We start from the raw sequence: 15,029 nt of genomic DNA, 5'->3' as shown, positions 1-15,029 counted from the left end.
AGCATGCTAGCTTTACCATACTGATGCTAAGCGCAGCATTTAGCGCGGTGATCAAAACATGAAACTAAAAGTTATGTTTTTAAGGCATTGAGAGCCAAAACTGGTATCTGTTCAGTATCGGATTTTTGTAGCCGATGCCCGATATCTTATTTTTTTATTTTTTAGTTCCAATATCCGATCGGTGCCTCCCTATTTATGGTTATTACATGAAAGCAGAACACGCACAATATATATATTTTTTTTTTAGAGCTAGATGATTAATACCTTTCCTTACCCAGTTTAAAGACTGTTACGATCCTTCTTACTGTCATGTTATTGTTGCCATGGAAAGTAAATTGCGACTGTAAAATGGCCGTTAGCAACCATCGTGTTTTTCTATTCTGTATGTTAAATCCTAACACCTCTTGACACCTTTTGATGATTTGCAGTCGTCGGCCAAGAGCCTGCGCGCCACCATCGGGGATGCGTTCGAGCGGCTTCACCGGTTCCTGCGCGAGCGTCAGAAGTGCATGCTGGAGGAGCTGGAGATGGACACGGCCCGAAAACTGGCCGACATCGAGCACAAGATCCAGCGCTACAGTCAGCAGCTCCGCGACGTGAAGGAGGGGATCCAGATACTGCAGGAGCGGCTCAACGAGACCGGCAGGCATGAGTTTCTGGAGGGCGTGGCGGTTACATCGGAGAGGTACCGGAACACATTCTTACAGTCTTACTACACGGCATGTTTGTCCGTGTAAAATGCGGGCGCAGGTGAAGAGGATTTTTGTTTGCATTTCAGGAATCTAGGACCAGGTTCGATTGGTCCAAGGTTTTGGCTCATACATGAAAAAAAGATCCAAATGTTAGTAATGTTTTGACAAGTTTCCACCATGTTATTTTCTTTTGTTGACACTGATCGGGTCTGACAAAGTGTAAAATCGTGGCTCTCTGCATCTGAATAAAAGTCCTCCTCCTGCTGTCGCTGCTGAATAATTTAAAGCACGCATTTGCAGGTCAACATGGTCTCTTGAAGACGTGCAAAATAATAAATGTACTTTTATTGATGATACTCCAATCAACTTGCTACTCTACTGAAACTGGCTCATATTTTGACAGCCACACGCCACATGTGTTTTTTTTGTTTTTTTTTAGGGAGAAAGCGCACACATTCTGCTAATCCCGGAGCAGATGGTCCGTTAGGCCTGAACTAAACCAGCTGTCTCTAATCTGCGGAGTTTAGAGCATGATTTAATTGAACGGTTAATATGTTGGAGCGGCGTAATGAGGCAGAAAACGGCATGAGCGCCAGAGATTAGGGGCTCGCATTATGTTTCAGTGATTATCGCAGTGTATGGAGAACAGAAGTGGAAGTGTGTCGCACATATGGTCATGGATGGCTCTCATTTATGATTGACAATTGAGACGTAACATTGTCGTGAATGAAGTTTTGCTGCACTGAATTTCAGTGGCGGGCAGATCACATGTAACTAAATCAAACCACAAGGGCTGCAAATATTTAACTTTTGCCTCCACATCTTTATTTATCTCACAGACTTCATTATGATGGCACCGAGCCTCACTCTCGTTTAGACCGCACCCTGTGGATTATGAAAATCTTTCCTCTGGATCATCTTGTAACAGTATTAGACAAGTCTGTGCCCCTTTTGTCCTAATGCGTTTATCTGCACCGCTGGGAATTCATAAAGCCATTTGTCAGTGTTTTAAAACCTCAATATCTGTTCCGTTCATTACTCAGAGCAGAGACTGAGAGGCATAATACGTGACATTGTTGACAAATTGGATTCAGGCAAACACTGATCTGTTTTTGTTCTGTTCCAGGATCAAGGGAAAAATACACGAGACCAATCTGACGTATGAGGACTTCCCCACATCAAAGTACATGGGCCCTCTGCAGTACACTATATGGAAGTCGCTATTTCAAGATATATCACCTGGTACGTGGCAATGTCTTACAAATGTACATGAAGGAAGAGGGCAGTACAGAGTTACTTTGGGGGGTCATTTACCAAGCTTTTGCTCATTTACATGTCTGGTTTGAAAAGAAAAAAAGCTAATCGAGGGCTGAAAGCTAGATGGGCACAGCAAGAGGAACGAGATCGCAAATGGGTGCTTGAACAACGTGCTGCCGGAAGAGGCTCGTAAACAGTGCAGTTACACCGCCATGCCCAGGGAGTTGCCAAGGGTGGTGCGACTTATACTCCGGAGCAGAGGTTTCGCTCAGGATCATTTCTCTCCTTTTTATCCTTCATGAATTAATCTCTCATAAGCGTTTTTTTTTTTTTTTTTAATAAATGTATGTATATAGGCTGCATATTATTTATGTTAGTAAAAATGTGAGATTGCAGGATAAATGGAGCTAAACTAAACCTGATCTGAACAGTCATGGTACATTTTGCAGCAGAAATGTATATAAACTCGTGCGTAAAAGTCTCAGAGGAGATGACTTTTGGAGCGTCACCTGCTCATCAATATCAAGGCTCAGATTACGCTCATACAAATGTAAAGTGGAGCTTATTATTTGCATTTGTTAATTTTAACGGAATGTAAGAGACGGTGGGTGAACGGGACAATGTTTACCAGTTCCATCACCGCCGCTCCGTACACAGGGAGGGAAAGAGAGAGAGAGAAATAGATGAGCTCGTCCTGAGACTTACGTGAGAAGAGCGGCTTCATATGGGAAGGATATTATTAGCCTTTACCCGCGTTTGCATCGTGGTTTTCTTCCCCGTGTTGTTGTTCGGAAAGTTAGCTAGCAAGGCAGTGATACAACTTGTAAGAGCTCATCCAAGACAAGACGCGGTGTGAAACTTTAGCGAGAGAGAGAGACCCGTGCGCACTGAAAAACAGCAGAGCTGCGTCTTTATTTTCAATCCTTCAAAATGACGGACGGCCTTTGAAATTTTCCGTCAAAGTAAAAAATATTCCGTAAATGACGGAGAATTTTCGGTTAAAGGAATAGGCCACCGTTTTTACATACTGAGATATGCTCTTACCTCACTTTAGCCGAGTTAATATATCCCCGTCTGGTCTTTGTCCGTGCGCTCTGCCAGGCAAACGTAAAGTATATTTACACAGAAATGTAGCATGTCGATTTTATAAGCAAATAAAAAGGGGGACTATATTGTGAGGCGTAATGATACGAGGAGTAAAACGTCCGCGCAGTAACTCCTAAAGGTTATTGACGGAAGTGAGCGGGGGAAGTCTTTAGGAGTTACTGCGCGGACGTTTTGCTCCTCGTATCATTACGCCTCACAATATAGTCCCCCTTTTTATTTGCTTATAAAATCGACATGTTACATTTCTGTGTAAATATACTTCGCATGAAAACACTTCACGTAACTTTATTTAAATAGGGAACACGTGGAAGAGCTTGGTAGCTTCTATCGTGAGCTTTTTTGGAGCTATGTGACATGTGGGAGAGGCTGCGTATGTGCTCCGTTTGCCTGACGGAGCGCACGGACAAAGACCAGACAGGGATATATTAACTCGGGTAAAGTGAGGTAAGAGCATATCTCAGTATGTAAAAACGGTGGCCTATTCCTTTAATGTAACCTCTGCTCCGGAGAGACTGATAGTCCAGAAAATGGGCTGCTTTTAGACATCGGCTACTTGAGTGTGCAATGCTGTTTTTTTTATTTACTACTTGAACAGACCACAGGCATGGGGACATTTTTCCACTATTAATTGTCTCTCGCTTGTATGAAGCCGCAGACTAAACAGTTCTGACAAGTGCGAGACATGATGAGAGGCCACACGCACATCCTGTAAAGATTTTTTATATCTGCAAAGATTTTTGCCAGACGCAAGCCCCTCCCCACAGAAAAACAAAACAAAAAGGTGATCAGGACCCAGAGCAACATGTCGAATATATGACAACATTTGGCGACCTGTCTATTCAAGTGCTCTGCAACAAGATGATTCTGATAAGTAGCATTCCGCGGTCAACTGCCGGGAATGAATGACTAATGGGTTTGCTGTGAAGTGTTTTTGAAATGGCAAGCGCTATATAAAAATGAGCCGCTGTTTAGCTCGCCTCATTCCAACTAACCTGCATGCGCCGATCTAGAGACTCCAGACTGCAGGCGCTAAACCATTCTTATTATCACACCCGCCCTCAGCGCGTCCAGGTTTTAAATGCAGCCTGCAGGAACCAATCCAGACTTGCTTTGGGATTGACACTTTCCTTTTTTTTCTTCCACCGTCTTGAGAAATGGCGTCAGAGCTGCAGGGAAGAGATGCCCTTCTGTGGTGTAATGACCCACGAGGTTCATCTCCACCCCCTCCTCCCACATTATTTCATATTTTGTGCAAAGGAATTTCATGCCCCCCCCTTCCCTTCAATCAATTTTTTTAATATTGGCCTGTTGCTTGCTGCTGTGAGGAGCCAGGGCAGAGTTTTGGACTCCCTTGACTGACTGCCAAATGGAACAATCGCCTCCGATCCATCAGAGGCTGTTGCCAGAGCGCTAACAAAGACATTCCTTCCTTCATCATCATCTTCATCATCTCTCATCCCTCATCCAGCTCTCTGTCTCGCCTGGGCTCGGAGCAGTAGCAGGCAGATCGTCTCCTCTCACTCTTCCTGCTCATGGCTTGGAGGGACATATTCAAATAAGCTGTGTTTGCCACTTGGAGAAAAAAAAAGCATTCTTTCTTCTTATTTCTCGAGACAACAGGGTAGTTTTAATCGTTTTTCGATGTTTTTGAACTGCGTTGAGTGGTGGTTGCATGCTACCCTGTAATCATATCTAAATTAGGTCAAATGAGTGTCTAAAGCAGGACTGAGCTTAAATAATGTCCAAACCAGGACTTCACTTGTACAAAATGAACACTTGAGGTGACATAAAGACCACACGCAGTATCACGCAAAATCAACTTTTTGGAGCTTTAAATTATACCGTAACATTGTTCCCTTGTCAACTCTAAACCTGGAGTAGTATTTCACTTCGTTTACACACTTTTGAGTAATCCTGTTCACTTTGTTTCTTCTTCTATTGCAACCCAGCGCAGCGGTGACACTCTTTGAAACCTCAGCTTCCCCACTTTATCTTGTAGCTTTGCATTCCGTTGCAACAAGTGATAAAAACAAAGACGATCCTGAACATGTAATCCTCTGCTGTGTTTCATTTAGTGTTTAGATAGACCTATGTGTGCGCGCTCTTTCATCGGCTTCTGTGCGGTATTGGGACTAATTAAAAACTATCATACCTGTCAATCACATTAATGAGCTCAATGTCCGTGATTCGAGGCTAATTTGAAACTACCCCGTTTCCTGTTCTTCAAATGTGTGAAACGTTGATGTTTATACACATGGATAATAGGGCTGTCACGGTATGAACATTTTACCTCACGGTTATTGTGACCAAAATTATCACGGTTTTCGGTATTATCGCGGTATTTTTTTTTAATGTGTGTTAATTTGTTCAGAAAGCATTGATAGTCCTACACAAACTGAAATAGTTTCAAAAAGGTTTAACAATGCTTGTTACATAAAAAAATACAGACAAAGCCTTTTCACATCAAAGTAAAGGAACTATAACGATGTGTTGTTGATGTTTCGAGGGTTTTACATGTACTATTTATAGCGTCAGAAACGAAGATAAACCGTCTATATCAGGAAAATTGTTGTTGTCCTTCCAGTGAGCTTTCGCTTTGCAGATTTGGGAAAATACCATCATTATTAAATTCATAAAACTGCGGCGAGAGTGAATCTATTGCAATCTGCCACCGGGAGCCCCGTAACGCACTGGGCCATCGTGCGGAGGTATCCGGACACGGCTTATGTACTGGCGGTGGCGCTGCAGCCGCACTATGGGGCGACTCGTTACATTCTCCTCAACCCAAAGTCCCACATCAGCATTTCAGCTAAAACGCCAACGTTAACTTACTGCTATAGAGCTGTGGGAGACGGTCACGCAGGTGAGTCAGAGGTTCGAAGTATTGCTGCATTTGGAGACACTTTTTCCTGCACGTTCCGCAAACTGAACTCTGAGGCTGACAGATCCTGCGCGCTGTCGTGTCGGACATGATTCCAGCTACGAGAAAGTTTTGTTTGGGTTGCAAACAACAAAGTGCGCATGCGCGGAAACTGCAGCAGATGAGACAGTGGCTGGTGAGGCTCACCGTGCCTACACCGCGGGTGCGGTTATTCACCGAGATAATAATAAAATCACAAAACAAGACGGTAATTTTCACCGTCAAAATTTTTACAGGGGTTTATCGCTACACCGGTTACCGTGACATCCCTAATGGATAAGGCCGTCACGATGACAAATCTGAAGTTCTAAATATATTGAGGCAGGAAAGTATCGCGATAAACGACATTATTGACTCTATCGATACTGGATACTGTCAACTCTCTGCATCATCATATCCTAAAATACCACTTTTAGAACAAAGGCTCACTGTCATTTTTATGCCTCACAAGCAAAACGTGAAATATAAGAAAATAGATGGGAAATGCTAATAAATATATAGACTATAAAGATCAATCCCAAAAATATATCGATTATCTGTTTATTGAATGATAAGTCGATATTGAAATTATCGTGACGGCCCTAGGTTGGGCTATTACCTTTGAAAAAAAGAAGAGGCGGCTATTTTGGTTGTTTTTAAAGTGATTTTCTATCAAACATGACAGGACCTCTAGCCCATTCGCACCAGCCTCTCCTTTCCTAAGTTTTTACGAGCCAAGCAATAGCTATCACCTCCTCTCCATTGTCAAACACTCTCCCCGCTCATAACTGCTGTATAAATGCCCGCCTCTTTTGTCATCCTGCGCAAAGAGCCACTCAAGTTATGAAATTTTAATGAGACAACACGGGGGATGTCATTGAGCGGAGGTGGCATTGTCCTGACTGCTGGCCCGCCGCCTCTCATCGCACATCTCTTCTTCCTCCTCGCTCCCGGCTGATAAAAATACACTGGGCGCACAGGAGATGCCCTTTGCCGAATCTGTTTGCGACAACATTGGAAAGTACAGCTTGTTATTGTCCCGGCTTTTTTCCCGCTGCGCTTTCAAATGGCAAAGTGTAACATTTCTGACGGATGTCCGGGAGCCTGGTGCCACCTTCGCCCGTCTCTGCAGTCATTTGGCACTTGCTTTGTTTGTCTTCCTGGTAGAGATTGAAGAGCGGATGTGATGGACAAAATCCGCCCTGTTTTTTGTGTGTGTTGGGAATGAGTTGAGATAGCAGCTAACTGTTTGTGCTCGGCTTCCTCCAGCTTTCACAGCGTGAGGAAATGGGCAGTAAAGCCTAAACTACTGGATCACCACTATGAGTTACAGCTAAACCTAGCTATACCCATCTCCAGATTTAGGATTTTAATTTTGGGTGGTGAAATGTGTGTGGTGAGACGCAGCAGATAATAAGTTGATTTAAAGTTGAGGTAAATAATGCATGAAACGGGGCTCCTGAGAACTATTTGTTCAGTATTTCGGCTTTACTCCAGTTTGAGCATTTGAAAGTTCAGAGCGAGCCTTGAACCTGTCTCTCCACAAAGACGCACAGCCTCAGGATAAAAGTCTCTGCTGAATCACAACATATTGATGGGTTTGTTGTGGTTTCATTTTTAACTTGTGCTCTCCCTTTAAAGTCTGGACATCCATTTCTTTTCCCTTTTTCTGTCATGTACAAAGTATTTGTGTAGCTCCCGTCAGTTGGGTTTTGAAGGGGTGGAACAAATGGGAGTAGATTAAACCATAAGTCAGTCCAGCTGGAAAGACACTCTTTTCTCATGGTGCTTGGGCGCATCATTTCCCCCACATTGTTATACATGCAAATGAATATTACGAACATCATTACTGCAGTGTTTTGCAGCACAGTATGCTCCATTATAACAATTGCAAGCAATTTGTATATTCATCAAATTCCAACACTAAACAAACACTGAACCTTTACACATTTTATGTTGTCATTGTTTTTGTCTAAGCTGTTTGCTACAAATGTCAGCCCGATAAATAACCTCAGTGATTGTGCGTTTCCATGGCCATTGGCTGTGATATGGATACTGTGTTACCTAGTATTATTGCTAAGGATGCACCAAACCGATACGAGCATTGGATATCGGAGCCGATACTGGAAAAAATACAATATCAGGTATCGGCTACAAATATCCGATACTGAAACGATACTAGTTTTGGCTCTCAACGCCTTAAGAACACAACTTTTACCACCTAAATCTAAGTGAATATGGGCATGCTGTATGTCATTGTAAAGGTAAGAACCAGGAGATCGCTAAAGCTAGTGGGAGGTACCGCTAATGCTAACGAAAGCTAATCAAGGCTGGGTCAGAAACTACCTACCTAAATACCTAAAGTAGCCTATTAAAATAAATAATATAATTTTAAGAAATAACTGATCTAACATTTTTGTAATGATCCGATCACTTCATGTGATTTGTTTATATTAATGTAGCCTAAAGAATGTCATATAGCCAAGGATAATTAGTGTAGAAAAGTCACCCTTGTTAAATGTTTATCCAAGCTTTTATTAACAGATATAATTGATAATTGATCTGTAACACAGCAATAAAATCTGACTTTATTGATGTTACAATGGAGAAGAGTCAATTAAATTGTTCACTCAGAGAAAGACACTTTTAAGAAAGTTTCTTGGTATCCACAAATATCGGATATCAGCAGATAGTCAAACCCCAGTATCTGTATTGGTAACAAAAAAACTGGATCAGTGCATCTCTAAGTATTGCAATAACTAATTTTGTATTATATTGTGCAGCCTTTATATTTATACTATTTCAAAAGGTGATCATAGATGCTGGCCTAGTTTACTCCAGTTTGGTACAATACAAAACAACTTAATACCTTCAATCAAATTTGTTGGTTACACTTAAATTTCCTTCATTTCTTCAGATTTTTTTTAAAGCTACTTTAACATTGAAACAGTGCTATAAACCTAATTCATTGTGCTTTTTTGTCTCCACAGTGCCAGCCGCCTTGACTCTGGACCCCATCACTGCTCACCAAAGACTCATCCTCTCGGACGACTGCACCATCGTGGCCTACGGCAACCTGCACCCTCAGCCGCTCCAGGACTCGCCGCGCCGCTTCGACGTGGAGGTGTCCGTCCTGGGCGCGGAGGGCGTCACTTCGGGCGTGCACTATTGGGAGGTCATGGTGTCAGAGAAGACCCAGTGGATGATCGGGGTGGCTAACGAAACGGTCAGCCGCAAAGGGAGCATCCAAATCCAGCCGAGCCGAGGGTTCTACTGCATCGTGATGCATGATGGGAACCAGTACAGCGCCTGCACGGAGCCTTGGACCCGCCTCAACGTCAAGTCCAAACTGGAGAAAGTCGGGGTCTACCTGGACTACCCAAAAGGTCTACTAATCTTCTATAATGCTGATGATATGTCCTGGCTTTATACCTACCGCGAGAAATTCCCTGCCAAGCTGTTCCCGTACTTTAGTCCAGGCCAGAGCCACGCCAATGGGAAAAACGTGCAGCCGCTTCGAATCAACACGGTTCGCCTTTAAAGGTCGTCAAAAACTGGCAAGATACGGAGATTGACCAGACAGAGAAATTTACAGAATTCATCAGAAGTGTGTAATTGGGTGTTCGTTTGTTGATTTCAGTGTTTAAAATTGTGCTTGATGTTGCCTCTCGATCCTGTGCTCTTACTTTGTGATTCGAATCAAACGAACCTGGGAGTTGTTCCCTTCCTATTGGACTGAGCAGATACAGCATGTGGAGAGAAGCAGTCATTTCATCTGCGGTGATATGGTACAGGCCCGGTCATTGTGGTAAATATTAGTCTAAATAATGACACCAATGAGCCTCTACATTCATTAAGACAACCAGTGCTGTGCAAATTGTTCATTGAAAAAAGCTAATTGCAAGACTCGTAACCATGCCATAACAATTTATCCTTCATGTCTTTCTCTCTCTTCCCCCTAAAACACAATATTCAAATACTGTAGATTTCATACCTCATAAATAATCTCCTTTGCCATTGCTGTCTTGTCAGAATCACAAGTTTCTTCAAAGCTCACCAAACTAACATTCTGACTTGACCTGTACCATATTCTCCAGTAGAAAGAGTCATTGACTCTTGGACTCTTGTGAGGTCTGTGAAGTGTTAAAATCCTCTTTGAATTTAAAAGTGTGTCCCAGGCCAGTCTTGCACACTCCCAGGGATATCACCGCTCTCTTAAATGGATCTGGTATCTGACTTTGTGAACTGAAATCTCCTGTCCCCTCGTCGTGCTGTACAGTCGGCTTATCGCTGTTTGTGGAATGTGATTGACGGCACTCAACCCCTTTTCCATGGACACTTTTTTTTCTCCAGCAAAAAGAATATGTCCCAGACTTGTCAAAAACTGTCTGCACTTTTTTTTCCAAGACTTCAATTTATCCCCCTCCCAAGAAATGCAATGATTAGCTTTTACATGGCACCTGAAATAGACAATTCACTACAAGGACTATAGTATAGTCCCAATTTAGTGACCACTGCCGGTTTATTTAGAGGTGAAGAATGTCTCATATTGCTGCTAGAGGTGGAGAGGGGACCTGCATGTTTGTATATATGAAGAAAGAAGTTGGTTTATTGAGTTAAGTTTAACATATTTCTGTTTTGTTAGCCACATGAGATACATCACAGTGATTAGCCCTGGCTACATGTGTGTATGCGTTTCCAGTGACATCAAGCAATGGTTGCGGGCATCATTTTGAATACCGTAGTGAAATTATGCAGTACTACAACATGTAACAATATCTCTACTCAGGATGAAAATGTAAAGCAACTGATTGACATGGCGTTTTTATGTACTCGTCATCATTGCTCAAGAAGATAACAGTTAAAACACGGCCCCAGAGACGCTCGTTTATGTGAAGAAACCAGCATGAGTTTATGTTTAAAGGCACAGACGTAGCAGCACTGTCCATCGAGCTACAGCAGATTTACTAAAGACACATCAAAGAGGAAACAGAAAACCTTTCTCTGTGATTTTTAGTTTGTCAAGTCTGAGTCAGTGTTTAAGTTGCTCAAGATGTTAGCATGCTAACGGTTAGCATCTAGCTTCAACACAATAAACATCTATGAACACTGAGGAAATACTACAGGAACAGCTCAGCTCTGACCTCTGTCACATGTTGTGTCCGATGCTGTTACTATTAGTCGTCATGTGTTGAAGCTAAATGCAAACCGTTAGCATGCTATTGTTTTGAGCAGCTTAAACACTGACTCACTGGTTTCTTCACATAAACGTGCGTCTCTGGGGCCATGTTTTTACTGTTATCTTCTTAAACAATGATTACAAGTACATAAAAAAAAATGGCACTGTCAGTCAGTTGTCTTTCATTTATATCCTGAGTAGAGATATTGTTACATGTTGTAGTACTGCATAATTCTACTACGGTATTCAAAATGGCGTCCTAAAGTCACATGACTGAAAGGCATGTTTATGGTTTATTTGTGGTATTTCCTTCCTCACTGGGACACCAAGAAAAATTGTATTTAGAACTAAACTAAATCTTAAACCGTTTATATTAGTTTCAGCTTCTCAGTTACACCATTTTAATATAATCACAAAATGCAGTGTTTTCCAATAGATGATTTTTCTTTTCTTTTTTTTCAAAAACTTTCAAAATTTGTCAAAAGCCATTTTTGGCAAAGGCTCATAACCCACTGAAAATGGTCCTGTGACCCATGTCTGTCCCCTAAACCACCAGGTGAGAACCACTGTGGTACAAAACATTTGTTTACAATATATTTACAACAGTTATAAGATTGATTCTGATTTTATTACACTCAATATCTCTAAATTGGAAGTGACATTTGGCTGAAAAGATCTTATTTTCACAAACTGTTACAAACCGGTGAAATGTCGTGCACATATTCCCTGTTATCCCCTCAGACACTACAAGTTCATCCTGAAATGATCCGTACACACATGTAGCTTGGGTTTGAAAGCCAGATATTACTGAAAATGTTTTTGATGAATGTTCCAGTGACCAACTTTTTCTTTGCTGAACATCCTATTGCTTAAATAAGTGGGGCTGTGTTTGTGTTTTTGGGAAGTAGCAATAAAAAACTTAAGGGGATTTGGATGTACTGCATGTGCTCTTACTTAATTCTTTGCCATTCCGGTCAAAGTTGTCGGCGATCATTCCAGCGACCTTGCTCAGTCCACTCTTAAGCGGCTTCTGTCTCTTCCGGACAAATTCTAGCCACATGTTTGGACATGTAACTCAATGTGGTCTGTTAATTTGCGTGTCATAAATCTCCCCTGGCTCCTAAAGCACATTTTGAAGATTGTACTTCCAGAAGAGAACAGGTGTTAGTCCCACTTTGCCCGCTCGCTTTGTAACATGTCTTTGTTAAATATAGTAATTGGGACAGTGCCCTTATTTAGTGAGATATTGTCTGTCTGCACTACAGCAAAGCCTTTTTAAATTCGCCTGCTCTTTAAGTTGCACATTTGTCAAAGTTGTTGAGAAGAGAATGGGTATACGATGTTCTTTTACTTATTTGGACTCAAAAAGCATCACATTTTGCAAGAGTTTCAAAAAGCATAGATCTATAGCTGAATCAAAAAGCTTTAGTTGCTGGCCTCTTGTGGTTGTTATTGGCCCTAATGATACACAGCGTTGAGGCAAATCATCAACAAATTACCTTTATTGAAAAAAACTGTTTAAAGCCACAGTGCAGAACATTTGAAATTAGTTGCTACACCACAAGAGTAACTCAACAAATGCTACGCAGTATGGCTTTAAGGTATGGTACATAGACATTTGACAAATACATTATTTCTCTATAACTTCGATGGTAACAGCTGTTGACACATGCAAAATGGTTTGATTTGACCAGGTTTGACAATCAAGATATCAAGGTATTTCTCCTGTTTTTCTTAATTTGAATGTTTGCATTTGTAAGGCCCACCTGCAGGTTGAAATATATGAAAAAAAACGTGTGACTTTAGCTGAAGTGCTGCCCATAGACTTGATACGAAGGAGAGAAGGGCTGAACTACTGTTGGCTGGTGACGGACATGGTGAATAAACTGATAAGGTAATATTAACTTTGACACTTTTAATGATTCTGAAGATTGTGTTGTGTGGTGTGTGGACTCTCTCTGGTGCGCCTGCTGCTGGAGGCTTGTGGGAAATGTTTTAATGTACAATAAATGACAAATTATAAAGTTATCGGTGTTGGCTTGTTTCTTTATATATATATTTATATACGTACAGGTACTTGCATCAAAGCACGTAAATACTAACTGAATGGTGATGGTCAATTCATTTTCATTTATTCGCAAACCCATCGATATCTTTCACCGAGTTGAGCATTTTTCGAGCCACTCTCTCAACATGAATGATACATCCATAAAAATGCGCTGACCTTGAACCTAAAGCCAGAGCACCAGGTAAGCTGTAAAGTCCAGTGTGGTTTGTCAAAACATCTGACGGTCTCATTCTGTGGAGACACTGAAGGAGATTAGTGGCTGCAGTATTGATTTTCTTCATACTGTGGCCTAAATAATGAATAAATGCCTATCATGTACTCGGGCAGAAACGTGAGATATGGACATGGATGTAATGTGAACGTACATTTCGCAGAGAGTGACTTAAGTAGAGCTTGGCTTCTGCTTGTCGATACCTGCTTCTCAGTTTCATACCAAGCATTTTAGTCGAGATAAAACCCACCAAGACGCACGTGTAAGGGGGAGGTTGAGCACTCAATGCATCGATACATTTACTGCATAGTTTTGCAAATGAAACGTGTGACAGAAACACAAAGACCTTTTCCACATTTAGGCAGATCCAATAAAATGTCCCATCACAAACGTATACCTCAATAATACCTTTTCTTTACAGTTTTTTCTTTTGTTTTACTCCACTGACAGGTTAGACTCATTTTTGTTAACACACATGTAATTAGGGTTCTGCTACAAATTTTCCATGACACATCTTTTGATGGGCATCTTTGATCAATGGCCACATGATGTAATAAGAGAGAGAATGGATGGAGCTTGAGCTATAATCCTGCATTTTAAGTATACTGTACTTTGTGTAAATGCATTGTCCCTTTTAAATAAATAAATACAAATACAAATTTTCCTAACCATTGCCATAGACGGTACAGTAGACAGTACAGTAGACAGTAGCACAGTTAGAGGGTCCCCGGTTCGATTCCCACTTGGACGGGGTCTTTCTCTCCGTGTCTGCGTAGGTTTTCGCCAGGTACTCCGGTTTCCCCTACCACTAAAAACATGTACAAGAGGCCAGGATGAATGATGTGTGAGCGTGAATGAATAGTGGCCACAGATGTGTGCAGTCGTCCCCCAGGAAAAAAATAGGGCTGAAACGACTAATCGATTATTGAAATAGTCGACAACTATTTTAGTAATCGATTAATCGTTTATGGTTCACACAGACTAAAATGGAGCAAATATGAAATAAAAAATGTAGTATTTTTGATGAAAACCTACTTTGATTTATTTAGGGTCTGTACTGTTTTGTTCATTGTAAATTTCATTAATAGAGCCTTCAAAAAACACTTCCCTTTAGTTTTCTCCATCAACACATCCTCAAACAGCGCCACTTAAGCTATAAGTATAATGTGATAAAAAAATTGAAAAATAAAATGTTCCTACACCATTCGAAGCCAAGCGATTAATTGATTAATCGTAAAAATAATCGATAGATTAATCGACTACAAAATAATCGTTAGTTGCAGCCCTAGAAAAAATGGACACCACCAAGTACGGAGTGAATGTATAATTGTCTCATGTAAAGCTCTTCTTCGTCGTCTTCTCTATTCTATTCTATTCTATTCTATTCTATTCTATTCTATTCTATTCACCCATTAAATGTAAAAGGCTACATGCATTTATTATTTTAGTACAACTATTGTCTATCACTGAAAAATACCTGTAAAAATGAACATACAATGTGTTTACTGTGAGTGGCTCAGCTCTCCTCAGACCTGACCAACTTTCCCGGGAGTGAGACGTCTCCAGCTCGTCTCCATGGAGATAACATGAGATGGCCTTTTCTGTGTCGAGCTGGT

General features: G+C 41.3%; 1 protein-coding gene across 1 annotated transcript in view; it reads left to right on the top strand.

The window, feature by feature from the left end:
* trim62.1 (tripartite motif containing 62, tandem duplicate 1) overlaps nt 1–9,763 on the top strand; it is a 50,925-nt gene extending 41,162 nt beyond the window's left edge. Inside the window, exons 4-6 of the mRNA XM_079579525.1 lie at nt 429–685; nt 1,819–1,934; nt 8,946–9,763. Coding sequence (XP_079435651.1) covers nt 429–685; nt 1,819–1,934; nt 8,946–9,496 — 924 coding nt within the window. The 3' untranslated portion in view covers nt 9,497–9,763. The remainder of the gene's footprint in view (nt 1–428; nt 686–1,818; nt 1,935–8,945) is intronic.
* Nucleotides 9,764–15,029: the final 5,266 nt, after the last annotated feature.

This window comes from Gobius niger (assembly GCF_951799975.1).
Source record: "Gobius niger genome assembly, chromosome: 20".
Classification (NCBI taxonomy): domain Eukaryota; kingdom Metazoa; phylum Chordata; class Actinopteri; order Gobiiformes; family Gobiidae; genus Gobius; species Gobius niger.
Note: the sequence above shows the minus strand (reverse complement) of the source record. Positions and strands in the feature narration are given on the sequence as shown.